The sequence below is a fragment of the Cheilinus undulatus genome, linkage group 11, assembly GCF_018320785.1.
Source record: "Cheilinus undulatus linkage group 11, ASM1832078v1, whole genome shotgun sequence".
NCBI lineage: Eukaryota > Metazoa > Chordata > Actinopteri > Labriformes > Labridae > Cheilinus > Cheilinus undulatus.
Genome location: NC_054875.1, coordinates 21,581,858 through 21,598,241, shown reverse-complemented (window position 1 = coordinate 21,598,241; position 16,384 = coordinate 21,581,858). Strand labels below are relative to the sequence as shown.

Here is a 16,384-nt window from a genome sequence, read left to right as displayed (position 1 = left end):
AAATAGCAGAAATACACAGATACTAAGTGCTAATGCTCAGTAGTCTGATCACCTGGGGCACAAAGGCTGTCCTAGAGGCAGAGGGGTTGTACGCCCTCACTGAGGTTGTTTAAATGTTGTACATGATACTTGTTGCAGGGAAAATCTTCAGAATTACATACTTCATATTTTTGTGGTCATTTGTTTGTAAAATCTTTGTGAGAATAAACCCATTTATACAACAAAAATTACTGACATAACTGCCATGAATCCCTGAAACGAAACAAAATAATGACACTTGTACCATAACGTGCTATAACATGAACCTCAGCCCAGTGTCAGGACAAGATACCTAATTAATTCTTTGAAATGTAAAAATCTTGCATTGCATTTACATGACTAAAGCATCTAGTTTATATGATAATTTTGCATTTTACTCATGATTGTTTTAACATTGGAACTTTTGGCTGTGAAATTAGTGCTTTTTTTTAGTAAAAAAGCTGAGTTCCTTTTTTGGCTTCATTGTCACCTCTCTGACCTTTCCATTTTTGTCTCTAGTGGAATATTTTTGTATGTGGTCACATGCTCCTTGATCTTATTGACTGTAAAGTCTGTGCCATGGTCAGCGTGAGGCAGCTCATCAGCTTCTGTGCGACTGCTTATATAAGAAGGATTACATCAGAGCGGCTGTGCACTGGTCAGGAAGCACCCATACTCACAATCTCAGCACCATTCATTACCTCCTCTCTGCACAGTGTCGGTTTCACAGAAATGTAATCTTTTATTGGTTTGATGGAAACATATGCAGCATCAGTTGCTTTGATTTAGAAAAAAAACCACAGTGATTAACCAGAAGGAGCCTATGATGGTGGATTAATAAAAACCTTTGTGATGCAAAGTCCGTCATATGCTTGTATTATACACTACTATTACTGACTACTACTACTACTAATGTGTAATTAATAAAATGTTTTCGTTTTTTTTTTTTCAAACACTTAACACTCCTGTCAGAATCTAAATACTTAAACATGATTCAAAACTTTTCTTCCTGAGAGATGACTGTTGTTGATTACCAAATCAAATGGGCTATGAAAGAGGATTTAATTCATAGTCCATTGAGATTATCTTGACTTATGGCCTGACGCTTTCTTAGCATGATGCATGGTGATGTGACAGATTTCTATTAGGAAAAGTAAAAGCCTCCACATGCATATTTAGAAAGCTCAGAAAATCCTCCACTCTTTTCAAGGATTAACAGCCAGTTGGTGTTTAATGCTACCATTACGTGTGCAGATGAATCCTGACTTTTTTTTCTTCTCTTGTTTTCAAATAACCTCGCCATTACCTGACATTTCCAGGTTAGAGGGCATTACACTTGTATTTAGGGATTGGTTGCAGATCTGGTTAGCATCCTGCAAAACCTGTCCAGACATGATTCTGACTCATAAAACAGGAAATGTCATGGTGAATGTAACCTACAGTATTGTACAAGTAATTTAGTTCACTTTCTTATACATTACAAATGTATAATAAACAGACACGTCATAAGGCTGTACTCTTGTGTCAATAAATTGTTTTTTGGCTCTAAGATTTTCAGTTGCATATGTTAATCTCCTCTTTGATTCTCTCTTCTGCAGAGATGAACAGACACCACTACTCGCTCTACGTTCACAACTGCAGACTGATCCTACTCCTACGCCAGGATCCATCTGAGGCGGAGAACTACAAACCAGCTGAGTTTCACTGGAAACTTGACCAGGTCAGCAACTGCAACCTAAACTTTGTGCGTGGTTAGAGAAAAACTAAGCCAAACGCAGCCTGCTTTGTGACTTTGACAGGCTCACTTTCAGCCTTTCAATTCCCCTTATCGTTGTTTTTACAGGTGTGTGATAAGGAGTGGCATCACTATGTGCTGAATGTGGAGTTCCCCACTGTTTCTCTCTTTGTGGATGGAACTACATTTGAGCCCTTCCTGGTCACAGAAGACTACCCTCTGCATGCTTCAAAGATCGAAACTCAGCTCACCATTGGTGCTTGCTGGCAAGGTAAACTTTTCAACAAAGTGCACAGTTAAATAAGTAATAATTCCCTTGTTTGACAAGAAGTATTAATCTACAAATTATTTTTAAATACTGTTATGTTAAGAAGATAGATCTGACCTGCGTGGAGATGCTTTTAAATTTCATTGGTGGCTTAATTTATTATAAGATACTTTAATGCTACCTGATAATTGTCTCATATCCTATTTACCATTAAAACTATAGACAGATAACCTAGTGTTCTAGTAAATGCACCTTATCCTCTTCTGAATCTCTACTGCAGATCCTCAACCTTCCTCCCTCTCTCTCCCCTGCTCTCTTGTTTCTGTCCTTTACAGACAACTCAGGACATGACAATGACACTGAGTCAGTCTCTGAGCCCGCCTCAGGTTGCTTAAATCTTTCCCTTGATCCTCAAATATGTCCATGTTTCCACAAATGTCCCACCACCCTAACTGCATCCTCATATCATTTTGACTAGAATGATATACATTCTAGAGGCTGGAATATTTTTTTCATCAATGTTTTGAGCATGATGTATGATGTATGAATGAATGTGATTTTACTTCTGTCTGTATTATTATTTTTGTGCTTCATTTACTATATAAACTACTATACTATACTTTACTATATAAACACTGTTCCCATTACATCAGCCAGGTAGAGTTGTGTTTTTTTCTCACCAACAAAAATAGACATTTAATGGGCACAACACAGTGACCTGGCTGCAGGATTTTGGCTGTGATTTTGGCTGTTCTTTCAGAGCATGACCTTGTGATCAGAATCAGTAGCTCCTCAGTATCAGATAACACTGCTGCAGCAAAACACACACACACACACACACCCACACACACACTCACACTCTGAATAAATGAAGGAATGCAGGACCTTGAGATGTTGAAGTCCAGGTTTGTCTCTGCCTCTGCAGTTACCCAGGCTTATGCTCAGGATTGTTTCATCCCTGATTATTTAAGACGATTGACTTATTTAGTTCTATGATACTTGAATTCCCTTCTTTAATTTCCCTTTTTCTATTGATTTCCTTTTTTACATATAATTTTAAGCAGCAGTTTAACCATTTGATGCAGATATTGCGTGTATCTTCGGCGTGTGAAAGCTCATCCATCATTCTCCTGTCTCTAAGTTTGCTTCAGGACTTGTCAGGACACACATACAGTACTAACTTGCATGAACACCATTTGTACCAGCTTTGCACATCGTGATTGCATGCTCAAATGTTCAGCCCAGAAAAGTTGAAGTCTGTTGAATTTACTCTTAAATAATCACATTTGTAATATATATTTTTATTTTTTTTATTTTTTATTTTTTTTACCATTTCCTCTCCCTTATCTTTACCCCATGACACAACCAGGTGCAAACGCCCGTATGGCTCAGTTTTTCCGGGGCAACCTGGCCGGGCTGATGATCCGCTCAGGCAAGCTGGAGAACAAGAAGGTGATTGACTGTCTCTACACATGCAAGGAAGGACTTGACGTGCAGCTTCCTGAGGAGGTAGCCTCAGCTGTCAAGGTGAGGAGGAGCTGAATGTTTTAGAGACACAAGACACGCTACACCTCAGTCAGGTTTGATTAGGTACAGTGCCTATAAAAGTATTCACCCCCTTGGATGTTTTACCTTTTTATATATTTTATAAATCAATCATGAAAAATATAATTTGGCTTTTTGACAAAAAACAAATCCCTCTTTAAAGTCAAGGGGAAAACAGGTTTCTACAAGTAGTGTCAATGAAACAAAAACTTGTAAGGTGAAATAAGTGAGTTCAGAAATATTCAGCCCCTTTAAAGTGACTGACCTAATTCAACAGAGGCCCTGCCAGTTGATGTTAGTAGTGAAATGGGTATCACCTGAATGCAGTGAATGTGTCTCAAATGATTTTAGTGTAAAGACACCTGGAAAGGCGTGGAAGGTGCAGTCACTGGTTAATCAGTATTCCTGGCTACCATTACACCATGAAGACAAAGGAACACTTCAAGCAACTCAGAGAAAAGGTTGTTGAAAAGTATATCTCAGGGTATCGATACAAGGCACTGAATGTCCTCTGGAGTTCAGTTAAATCCATCATCAAGAAATGGAAGGAATATGGCACACATGTAAATCTGCCTAGATCAGACTGTCCTCACAAACTGAGTGGCCGTACAAGAAAGAGACTAGTGAGAGAGGCCACCAAGAAACCTACTACTCTGAAGAAGTTACAAGCTTCAGAAGATGAGATGGGAGAGACTCGGTACACAACAACTGTTGCCCGGGTTCTTTACCAAAGCTTTATGGGAGAGTGGCAAAGAGTAGGCCAATGTTGAAGAAAACTCATTAAATCTCCACTAGAATTTACCAAAAGGCATGTGGGAGACTCCATGGTCACAAATGGTTCTTTTTGGCCATCAGATCTTTGGTGGACACCAAGTACTGCAAATCCCCACAAACATACCATTCCCACTGTGAAGCACAGTCCAGCAGAGAAAATGTGTGGCTGGACTTGGAAATGGCTCTTCACACCTAATCCCCATCCAACATAACAGAGCTTGAGCAGTTTAGACAAGAAGAATGGAGAAAAATTGTAGTGACGAGATGAGCAAACCTGAATGAGACGTATTCACACAGACTCAGTACTTTGATTGCAGCCAAATGTGCATCTACTACATCAGACTTGAAGGGGGTGAACATTTATGCATATGCATTTTTTCCCTTACATGTTTTATTTAATTGAAATCGCTGTGTAAAAACTATTTTTCTTTGACATTGAAGAGTTTTTGGGTTGACATTTTTTTGGTCAAGAAAGCCTGATTATATTGACCGTGATTGATTTGTAACATAATAATAATAATAAACTTAATTTGTATAGCACCTTTAAAAACAGAGGTTACAAAGTGCTTTGACATAAGCAGAATCACAGTTACGACAAGCATCAAACACAAACAGCAAAACATCACAAGAAAGACAAAACCCCAACAACAGAATAGCCCATGAAAAACTCAGCCAGCAACGTAACTCCAACATTAAAAAAACATTCTAAACACAAAAATGATGGCAAACTAGAAAGACATCATAAAAACCCAGATATGTAAGATTCTGTAATTAAAAATGAAGACCAAGAATAAAAATCCAGAATGACCTAGACCAGTCCAGGCAACACAGGAACCCAACTACATAAAAGAAACCTATGGACCAGAGATGTAAAAGCATTTAAAATATTAGGAAGAGACAGAAAGGAATATATAAATTAAAATGGTAAGAAGAAGAATAAAAACAATTAACATGTGTAGAGATTAATGAGTCAGCATACGAAAATTAAAATTCTAGCCAGTAAAAGATATTAATCATAACCATAAATAATAATAATAGTCTGGTAAAACCGATATAGCTGTAAAAAGAGGGGGACACAATAAAAGCTGGGGGGAGGCTCTAAAAACCAAGTAGGAGAAGTGGAGATATCACATAAGAATTAATAAGCATAAAATACAAAGCCAAGAGGAGCAGACATAGGGGCTTTAAGGTCAGATTTGACAGAAAAGTAGATCTAAGAGAGAAAAGTCATAAAAAGATGAGACACAGTAAAAGACGGAAGACGACATCACATAAAAGCAAGTCTATTAAAATGAGTTTTAAGAAGTGATTTAAAAGATGTCACTGATTCTGCATGCCTTATCTCCTTGAGCAGGTCGTTCCAAAGTTGAGGCGTCCTGACAGAGAAGGCCCTGTCACCTTTAGTCTTAAACCTCGACCTTGGAACGACCAGGAGGCCCCCGCCTGAGGATCTAAGGCTGTGGCCTGGCTTGTAGGGGGTTTTAAGTTCTGTTAAAAAATGCATAAACTGTGAAAACGTCCAAGGGGGTGAATACTTTAATAAGCACTGTATGTGTCAGGAAGATAGATTGATTTAGTGGCACTAGAACTGTTCTTATCATGTTTCTGTTGATAGAGTTTCTAAGCTCTTCTTTTTAAGATGAATCATTTAAATGATTAGAGCCATTTACGGAATCCCAGAGAAGTGAAGATCTAACAGTATTTTAACAATGGAAATGTTGTAATTTAAAACAAGAACTACAATAGGTATTATTTTATCTTGTCTGTCATTTTGCAACACTATATAGAAAACCTTTGAGGTTATAACCCAACAGTCTGAAATCAGCAATTAAAGATCATGTGAGTTTTTTGCCTGTGATGAAATAGACTGAAATTTTTATCACATCAAAGACTCTTTATTAGTGTCACATTTTGATGATAAAACATGAATAAGATGTTTAATAAAAAACACACTTTATACAAATCTTTGAACCGCTTTAAACATAAGAATATTAATAAATAAATATAGCTGCATTAAAAATACCATGTGCATTTGTGTATACTTCAACTAATAAATTAACATTCCAACTATTTGGATAATAGTTTTATGTTCCTCACTGGGTTCATGTGATTTGTATGAGACTGTTCAAAGGCTTAAACTAGCTTGTCTCATGATTTACTAAAAGCTTAGCTTTAGCCAAATGGTACGCACTTGTATTTTTTTAAAGCAATCATGACACTGAATGAAAAATTGGCTTTAAATCACTCATCTGTCACCTTGATGTCTTCCTTCAGGTTGAATTCAACCCCAACCAGTCCTCCCTGACTGTGGAGGGCGACGACATTGATGCCTTCGACAAGGTCATGCAGCACATCTCCTACTTGAACTCCCGCCAGTTCCCCACCCCTGGCATCAGACACCTTCGCATCTCCACCACCGTCAAGTAAGCAGCAGGAGCCATAAACACTTCACCCGTTGTTTTTTAATTTCTCTGCTCTGTGTCAGTTGTGTCACCTCATCTGTCACTCAGCAGAGCATTTGTGAAATAGCTTCTTTGTGTCTAATGGACCTGCAGAGAGGGTGCTTCTTCCTTCTTTGTCTTCTTTTCTTTTCCTTTAAATGTAAGAAGGGATGGTTGAGGTAAAATAGAGGTCACGAGTTTTACCTCATTTCCATTATAAAGAGAGTAAACAGTAAATGTGTTGAGGCTAGTAAATGACAGGCATTTGTATTTTGTTTGCCAGCTCTCTTTGATGTAGATTTTTCTTATAACAATGATTTATCCAGGGAATGAAATTGGAATAACAAAATAGCACTACACTCATGGATGATGTATGGAAAGTAAGACTTAGTTTTTGCAAAGCCATTTCAAGATCAGTCCCAGTTAGTGTTAACCTTGCAAAGCAGATGGATACGCCCGTTTCCTTGTTTTTCCACTGGCGAATCCATCTTGCAAAGGTCCCATCTGAACCGTTTGGGCCCGGTTAGAAAGTGACAGGACCAATCAGTAAACAAGCAGCAGCAAGAGCTGGTGCAGTTATGGAGGAAGAGATTAGCGTGGATGCTGCTAAAGCCCCAGTTTTATCAGAACTTGATGACATTTCTTTGTTAAAAGAAGAACAAAGAACAGCAGTGAGTTTTTTTTTTTTTTTTTTTTCATAAACGACAAAAGTTGAGTACTTACATGTCTATAGTCGCCATGTTTAGCGTTATTTCTCAGTAGCTTACGTCACCTGCTTTGTTGCTCTGATTGGCCCATAGAGATGTGACAGACAGAACGTTCACCCAATCATACACCAAGGATTTTTCAAGGCCTCTGCCTTTTCTCGGTTTTCTCCCATTGAAGCTTTCCCAGACTGATGTGTGAAACAAATCCATCTGGCGTGTCAGGTTAAGTTAGTGTTGCAGTTTAACATTTGCCCTTCTTTGTTTATTTACACATGTATTAAGGACTAAAACTATGATCAAATGAGATTCAAATAAGATCTTAGTGCCATAAGTTTGTGTGCCTTAGAGCAACTTTATAGGTGTACATGCAAGTGTATCTTCAATAATTTGGAGAAAGTACTTTATAAGCATTTATGAACACAGAAATAAAGTTATGTTCCTTTTTTGCTGACTGGATCTTTTGATGACTTCAGCTTCAGTATTAGTCTTTATATTTTAAAATATTAAACATATATCTCCAGGTGCTTTAACGAGGAGGCCTGTGTAACGGTGCCAGATGCTGAAGGATATGTGATGGTGCTCCAGCCAGAAGAGCCCAAGATCAGCTTGAGCGGCATTGATCACTTCGCCCGCAGTGCTGCTGAATTCGAGAGCCAGGAAGGTGTGACGCTGTTCCCGGAGCTACGCATTGTTAGCACCATCACCCGGGAGGTGGAGGCCGACACCGAGTCTGAGGCAGCTGAGGGAGCTGATGATGACCCTACAGGTTAGTGAAATATAGTGAGATAATGTTACAGTGATGTGAAGATATAGCCAACCCATTTTTCACTGGATTTTGTGTGAAAGTACAGTTGATAGCTTGATTTATAGTAGCTGGAGATAGTTAGGATTACGCCTGCAGGCAGAACGCAGAGTCGAGAAATAGATGCAGAGACGAAGGAGATTAGGTGTTTACTACTTAAGGGTGGGGTCAGTGACCAGCCGTGCCATCTGTTCAGCGTGTGTACCCGCTAATACAAGGAGACATAATAGATGTGCACTGAGGTTGACACAGATACAGGCAGATACCATGTCCTTTAATGAATAACAGGCTATATGGGACAAAAGACTTTACAGAAATCTGTAGCTATTACCTGCATTACCCTGTCTCACCTGCAGCTATTGACTAATGTGAGTTGTCACGGTAGATAAGTGAGGATCACTTAATAAGAGTGAAAATGGTGTCAAATGTGCAAAATACATGAGCATGAAATTTTATATTGCTGGCTTTTTTACTCAATGAGAAGACGGGCTGAAATGGGCCTTACTGTTTTAATGTAGTAAAATATATCAGTTTGGATAACACTTGGTTGCAACAGATTTTCAGAACACGTTGAAATGCCTCTGTATCAGCGATAGCCTGGGCCAGAGGGATTATGATTTTGGGTTTGTTGTCCACCCGTCTCAATATTTGTCCGGATAATTTGTAGGATTTTCTTCCCAATTGTTTGCAAGTGCAGTATCGTATGGGCACCTGAGAGATTTTCTTCGAGCTTTGCACAAATGTCTGTCCTGACCCTTAAGTATGACCTGAATACATTTCAGCAGTACAAGGTCTAGGTCAATGCAACCTTATCTTATAAACGTAATACTTCATTTAGGGATTTTTGTCGAATAGGGCAAAAGCCTACACTTGGACTTTAGGGTGGGCTTAGGGTCACTGCAACCTTACATATGAGGTCACACTTACCATTTACCATATTGAGGCTTATTTGGAGCTAGACTCTTTTTAAAGGATTGTTTTTTCAAGTGGTCACTTGTTTGTCTTTTACCAAAAATGCTTTTTTGGGGGGTTTTGTTAACCCTATCCAGTAAGTTTTAATTTTCACTTTTTTATTGTTTTGTATATCCTTGTTTAATTGGAAATAATTTTGTGCATCAGTTCGACCATTCATATATACCAGTCAAACTACCACAGACCTTCCTCTTGACCCACCAGTGTACCTATACTGTTAATTACATACCTCATAAAGCTGAAAACACATTACACCACCTTTGACCACTACATAGTGACAAGTTAGCTGGTAACAACTCTTTAGTTTTTAAAGTTTGAGTTATCTAATTTACGGACCCTCTTGTTATCGATAACTTTGTTTGTATGCAGTACAGTAACAGAGGAGCTATGCCTAGAATATACTGATATTGGAGGATGAAGCAGCTCACATTGTGCTATGTCCTCTCAAACTTTACTCTTAGCACTTGTGTTGTTCTTCATCCTTCTCCTCCTTAAAACCCTCACTATTTTTCCATTAATTCCCTCCCAAAATGTAATATTTGAGCCACTCATAGATTATTCTGGGAATTTGAAGTAAAAAGAAGAAATCTGAAGCCTGCTCCTTAAATCTGTGAGCCAGTGGTTCAGGGCTACATCAGCTGCTACTAGCATAGCATTCATAAACGTCCGACCCACGTGCCACATATTCAACTTGCATGTGGATGGTGCAGGGTTTTAAAGGAACAGAATTAATGGATTTACAACGCTTTTTATTTTGTTTGAGCTGAAATGATTGTTTAGGGTTTAAAAAGAACACTATAGCCGAGTAATAGACAGTCCTCACTTTGAGTAAAGCTTATAACACTTGACTCTAAATCTTCCTTTTTCTCCCTGTACCTTCAGTCCAAGAGACAGTGGTGTCAGAAGAGATTATGCACAACCTGGACACATGTGAAGTGACTGTGGTAGGAGACGAGCTGGATGGAGAGCACGAGAGCCTGGAGCTGGACGCATCCCAGCTGCAGCAGCATGGCTTGGAAATGAGCTCCTCAAACATGGGCCTTGTCGTCACAGGTACAGAAACCACAGCTGTCTTCACTGGCACCTTTCAGGCATTTCTGACTTTAGAAACATAATGAAATAGGGTCTATAGTTCTTAAATCAGCATGTTTCTGCGTTGATAGGTAAAACAGCAATTACATATAATGAACAGATGTAGGCATTTTTAATTTATCACACTGTCAGCCAGAGTTTTCTGAAGTCAGTCTTACGAAAAGTATAGATTTCGAAACCATCTTATGCCCCTACACTTTTAAAATCCTGCTACTCTACAACGTTACTGTTAATCAGCTTCCCTGACAGTCTGCTAACACACATTTTCTTTCTGTACATCCAGGTGTGAACACCATGGCCAACTATGAGCAGGTCCTGCATCTTATCCGTTACAAGAACTGGCACACTGAGGCTCTCTTTGACAGGAAATTCAAACTGGTCTGCTCTGAACTCAATGGTCGTTACATCAGCAACGACTTTAAGGTCGAGGTATGACTGAGCAATTTTCACGTAACTGACTGCAGGGAGTCACATGTTACCTTATAATACTTGAATTCTATCTAAATGTGAGCTCTGCTGATGTGTCATTTTCTCTGTATTTTTTTTTAGGTGAATGTAATCCACACAGCAAGTCCAGTGGAGCACGCCAACAATGCCATGGTGCAGCCAAACTTTATTAACCCTGTGCATCATGCCTCTGTGGATCTGTCAGGGCACAACCTGGTCAACGCTCACCAGGCCTCAGGTACAGCACAGGAGTCTGACATGTGGGGTTTGAAAACAAAACAGAAGGATTATTCATACAAAAAAGGCTGTATCCCTTTTACCCAAAGAACCACATAGAAAGAACCTCTACTAAAAAATATCCCTCTTTGATGTTAAGATAAATTTCTACCAAAGGTCAGAAACAAACAAGCAATCTGCTTAATTGTTGCTGTAAAAAACTATTAGTCCTCTGATATGGCTAGCATTACCAGTAATGGATTACAGTCTATTAAACAGAAGTAGGGCAGGTATCACACACTGGTCGTTAGCCAGTTTTTTTAATGGCACAAGTTTAGGGATTACTCTTGAGTGCTGTCTGTGACATCTGTACAGCCTGCGGTCTGAGCAAAACCTTTTATTTCCTAGCATCAGTAATCCTGCAGGCTGTCAGGCTCACTAAGCCTGACAGCACATGAGAGAGGCCCTCTCCTGTTAATATGGGACAAAACAAAGCAAGTTGGCAGTAGACAAGCAAGTCTATTTAAAGACAGACACACCTTAAAATGCCCAGTAAAGCATTTGTTTAGTTTACTGAGGAGTTGTTAACATCAGCTCTAGCACACACAAAGAAATAGAAAAGTACCCTAGCAAAAGACAAGTTGTGTCTTGAAATAAAACAGTTTACATTTGAACTATCATTTTGTTTGTTGCATGTTTTCCTCTCCACAGTGGTTCCTAGCGCTGCCACCATCGTTATCGTAGTGTGCGTCAGCTTCCTGGTGTTTATGATCATCCTGGGCGTGTTCCGCATCCGTGCTGCACACCAGCGCACCATGAGAGACCAGGAGAACGGCAAGGAGAACGAGATGGACTGGGATGACTCAGCACTCACCATCACTGTCAACCCCATGGAGGTAAAAACATGCCCAGAACTTTTGCTGTGAGGCAAGATTAGTGAACCTTTTCCTGGTGATTAGATGGTGAATAGATGTCTGTTCAGACAGAATTTAACCTCCAACAAAATGTGGCTCTGTTGAAGGCCGGACAGCTCAGCACGTGCTAATGCCTTCTGGGTGGTGTTGCCACAGTGGCCTAGATACAAAGCCCTGGCTTGGAAGGGGGGCTCACTTTGTGATATTAACCACGTGTTACCTCGCCAAGTAGACCAAAAAAAAAACCCCACACATGAATATCTTCTAAGGATTCATTTGAAACTAGCTGGTTTTGTGGACAATGGCAACATTTTTATGGCCTTTTGATGAAATCAGTGCAGCTCTTTTGTGAAATTTTCTGATTAATAAATCCTCTTGTTGTCAGGATATTTGCATCTGTATAAGAATCAGGCCTTTTTCAGTGACTGTGTTGGCTTCCAACACATTTGAAATTTAAAGCCATAGAAGTCTCAAAAAGTCTTATATTTAGCAGTGAGAGGTCTTAAATTTTAGAAGACACTTTGGCTAAGACATGTCCTTATCCCATCTTTGTTTTCCAGCCAGCCTTGTATGATTTTGATTATCTTCCTCCACAATATGTTGCGTAAATATTCTCTATAATTCAGAGATTCTTTGTTGGATTCTCTAAATTTAGTGGAGGACCACCAGACCCCTCTCTTTTTTATAGTACTCGCTATGATTAAATAACTCTGTACTGTTGTGAAATACTAGTCCAGTTCTCTAACATCTTGGCTATGGATGCTTACTTAAAAATCCCTGCAGCCCACCCTCATTTTTAACAAATGACAAAAACGTTCTTCTGCTTTTGAGTAACTAAACTGTTTTGAATCAGCTCAGCGCATCTGATAAAATGTGTTATGATAAATACCACTGAAAAGGTCTGAAAAAGTCTTAAATTTCAATTTTAAAAGAATGTAGGAACCATGGAAGAAAATGATGACATACCTTTTAATGCTCTCTATCAAATCTATGCTTGTGTTTTTACCGATTACATGCAGTGGAGAATTATCATGGATTTTAAACATCAACCGTCATGAACAATTATTAATTACTTTGTCACAGAGTGACTTTTTTCAGTCTACCCAACCCTCTTTTGTCTCTGCCTTCTACTCAGACATACGAGGACCAGCACAGCAGCGAGGAGGAGGAAGAAGAGGAGGAGGAGAGCGAGGACGGGGAGGAGGAAGATGACATCACAAGCGCTGAGTCAGAGAGCAGCGAAGATGAAGAGGGCGGGGAGCCAGAGGACCAGCAGGGGGCCAGCAGACAGCAGCAGCTGGAGTGGGACGACTCCACCCTCACCTACTAGAGCAACATAGTCACACACACGCATTACAGTTAACACAAGCACACACACATCACCAAATCACACTCCCTGCTCAGCACACACTCCCATCCTGTACAGCTACATGTCCAAGGAGCCATGATGTAAAAAAAGGAAAAAAAAACAAAACAAAAAAGAAACAGAAAAATTCCCTTCAGCGTATATATGGTCAAGTTTTTCCTGTCGTTATCTTAGTGGTGGTACTCAGTGTAGTGTAGTCATCACCGGATTGCTGATTTTTACTGTTTATTTTTTTATTTATTATATTTTGATTCCCGGGAAAACTTGGCCTACATTTGTTTTGAACTGTGTGAGGAAGCCAACCCTGCACTTTTTTTCTCTCAGACATAAGGCTCTCAAATGGAGGATTTATTTTCCTGATGTACATTCTTTGCTCAATGCTTTTAGAATCGTTTGCCGCTAAATTCACATATAGCTTTGACTTGAGTTTTCTTGACTTGTAGTCCTCGGTAAACAACGCTTTTAACAAGTAGACTGCATTTTCTTTTTTCTTTGTGTTCTTTTAGTGCATGAGGATATTTGAGAAGTCATATGTGTAGAGAAATTTACTGCTTTTTAAAGATTTTGTAAATATAAAGAAACCATGTAATTAGTCAATGTGTTAGTGGAGGCCTACTCAAACGGGGTCCAGTATCTTAAATGACGCAGTACGTAATGAAGAATATTTGTGTCACACAGGCTGTAGCATGTCGCTCAATTTCTGAAAAAGCCGTACCATCCTGCTTGTACAAAAAAATGTCTGCTTCATGATGAGAAACTGGGGACTTTAAACAGAGGTTTTCATGGCAAAGTCATGCCTGTTTTATCTTTTTTTTTTAAAGAAGGAAAATCATTTCTATTTTTTTCTATTGGGCAGGATTGGATGGTTTCAGCTTCATAATGCTTTGCTTTGCTTGCACAGGCGTCAGTGTATTTCATTCCCGATAGATCTCACTGTTGTACAGAAGGGATTTTCTTTTATTTTGTTCAGGGTAATCACTCATGCTAATATACAAATGGATATTTGGAGTGGAATGGTATAAATCCCAGGCCAGCAGGTACCTAAGTGCTGTTGATCTGGAAGTATAGGTACTAACATTTCTGCCAGGACATGTCAAGAGATTTCCTCAGCTTAAAGAGCTTTTCGAGCGTATCCCAGTCCTGAGGTGCTGACAGAAGTGAGGGGAAAAACATTCAAGCTACTGAAAGAGCAGGTTTTTAACAGACAGAGCTTTATTGGAGCTGCTGGTGTTGTTTATTGGGAGAGAGAAGAGAAATGAAAGTACTTTTCAGGATTGCATTACTGCAAGTTTATTTAAGTGGCACGGCTTTTAAACCTGAAAAAATAAAGCTAATATAAGGTACATTTAAAACTGGTTTCCTATTGCAAAATAAGCAGCTTCTCTACATAGACAACTGCTTAGTTTAAAATAGGGAAACACATGAAAAATGAACCTTGTTGAATTCTTAAAATGACATATTTTTTGCAGTAGACCACTAGATTTTATTGTACATGGAACTGTACTGTAGAGATGTTCTAAAGATATTTGTTTACATTTGGTAAACTTATTTTCCTTCTGGTAATAGTATAAAGCTTATACATTTGATTGGGAAAATGTGTCCGACCTCTCAGACTCTGTTGTATATATCTTTCACAAAACCAGAAACAAATGTAACTTCACACTTTACTGTCAAGTTTTTGTGTCTTTTCTTTTCTTTTTTGGGGGGGTACCAAGTAAATGTAAACACTTCCCAAACCTGCGTTAAAAAAGCAGATCAGATTTGGGGCATTGAGGTGAACAGAATGTGGCATCTTCACGTGTTGCGAGTCTTTGCTTTGCATGCAAATCTATTTTCAGAGGCCAAATGGATTTGAAATGAACAAAATGGTTTCTTTTAAGGGTTTCAGTCCCACAGTCAGGTATTTTAGCTTCATTTAATTTATGATTTTTAGGATGTCTGGGGTGCAAAGTGAGTAAAGTCTCCCCTCCATGATGACTTGGACTTGTTCAAAGAGTGCCAGGTCTGAACCGGCTGAGATGGGAGTGCCTTTTTCCGATCATAGCGCAATTAGCAGGTCTAACAAAAACACTCATTTGTGCGCTTTTATTTGTGAAAACTTTTGATTGTTTTTTTTATTTGTGTTTGTTTAAAGCTAGAGATGGGGATTTACATTTCTTTCAGTTTGTTGTAACAATAGTCCACCGCTAGTTTGATTAAAAGTGAAAAACGTTTTACATAGATGTCATGTGTCCATGTTGATGTTTAGAGGAACTAGATCCATATTGTATCTTCTATAGATATTGTACTAAATCATAGACGGAATCCACCTTTAAAAAGTTGTACAGTACATTATGAAATTGCTTTGGCAGCATACATGGGTATACTGTTAATTCACCTATTTGTGTATAGTGGAAGGTCATTTTGAACAGTGTCCTATTGCCTGAGTTGTTGCGATATGATTTTGAGGGCAGCATGAATTTCACATGAACCAGAGAATAATAAAAGCCTGTCGACTCGGAGAGTTTCATTTTGTCAAACACTCGATGTCCACGTTTCATCTACAGCTTAAAAATACAAACCCAAGGGTCACTGCTCTGTGCACACTGACTCTTTAGTCTCTCCACAGTGACTCCACCATCTCCAGTTTTCTGAGTGTAATGCTTTGTGATCAGCCCCTGAGCTAAGTGTAAGTTGGTTGAATTGAATGTCACTGCCTAACAAACTGAAATGCAGCCATACTGTAATAACACTTCAAATGTAAAGGGGCATTTTACTTTGCATGAACCACAGCTTTGTGTTACGTTCCATGTGGGCTTGTGAGACCAGAGTGAGAAAAGGAGGCGTGATACACTACTGATTCTCAGATTGTCTGTTTCACATGTCCAGATATTTTTACTTTCCCCCCGTTTTGTTTTCTTTTAAACTTTTTCTCAAAACGGAAGGTAACAATGTTTTCAGAACGATTGAATGCTTCCTTTCTGCTTGTTGGAGCTGCTCTCACTTTTCTACCAATTTAAAGGCAAATTGTAGTGAAGTTGATGCTTGCTCATAAACAAAATAAAGGATGACAAGATGGGGTATAACTTCAGTCTTTTCTTGTTTTTT

The 16,384-nt window shown here is 39.0% G+C and overlaps 1 protein-coding gene across 4 annotated transcripts in view; it reads left to right on the top strand.

Annotated features, from left to right (window-relative positions):
• clstn1 (calsyntenin 1) overlaps nt 1–16,351 on the top strand; it is a 48,398-nt gene extending 32,047 nt beyond the window's left edge. For 2 of the 4 annotated variants that reach the window (XM_041799233.1, XM_041799232.1), the window contains 11 exons: nt 1,617–1,738; nt 1,862–2,024; nt 2,357–2,407; nt 3,391–3,548; nt 6,615–6,763; nt 8,010–8,254; nt 10,145–10,315; nt 10,638–10,783; nt 10,904–11,039; nt 11,729–11,913; nt 13,067–16,351. In XM_041799233.1, the coding sequence (XP_041655167.1) occupies nt 1,617–1,738; nt 1,862–2,024; nt 2,357–2,407; nt 3,391–3,548; nt 6,615–6,763; nt 8,010–8,254; nt 10,145–10,315; nt 10,638–10,783; nt 10,904–11,039; nt 11,729–11,913; nt 13,067–13,261 (1,721 nt within the window). In that variant the 3' untranslated portion in view covers nt 13,262–16,351. The remainder of the gene's footprint in view (nt 1–1,616; nt 1,739–1,861; nt 2,025–2,356; nt 2,408–3,390; nt 3,549–6,614; nt 6,764–8,009; nt 8,255–10,144; nt 10,316–10,637; nt 10,784–10,903; nt 11,040–11,728; nt 11,914–13,066) is intronic. The other 2 variants (XM_041799235.1, XM_041799234.1) reach the window with 1 other exon arrangement.
• Nucleotides 16,352–16,384: the final 33 nt, after the last annotated feature.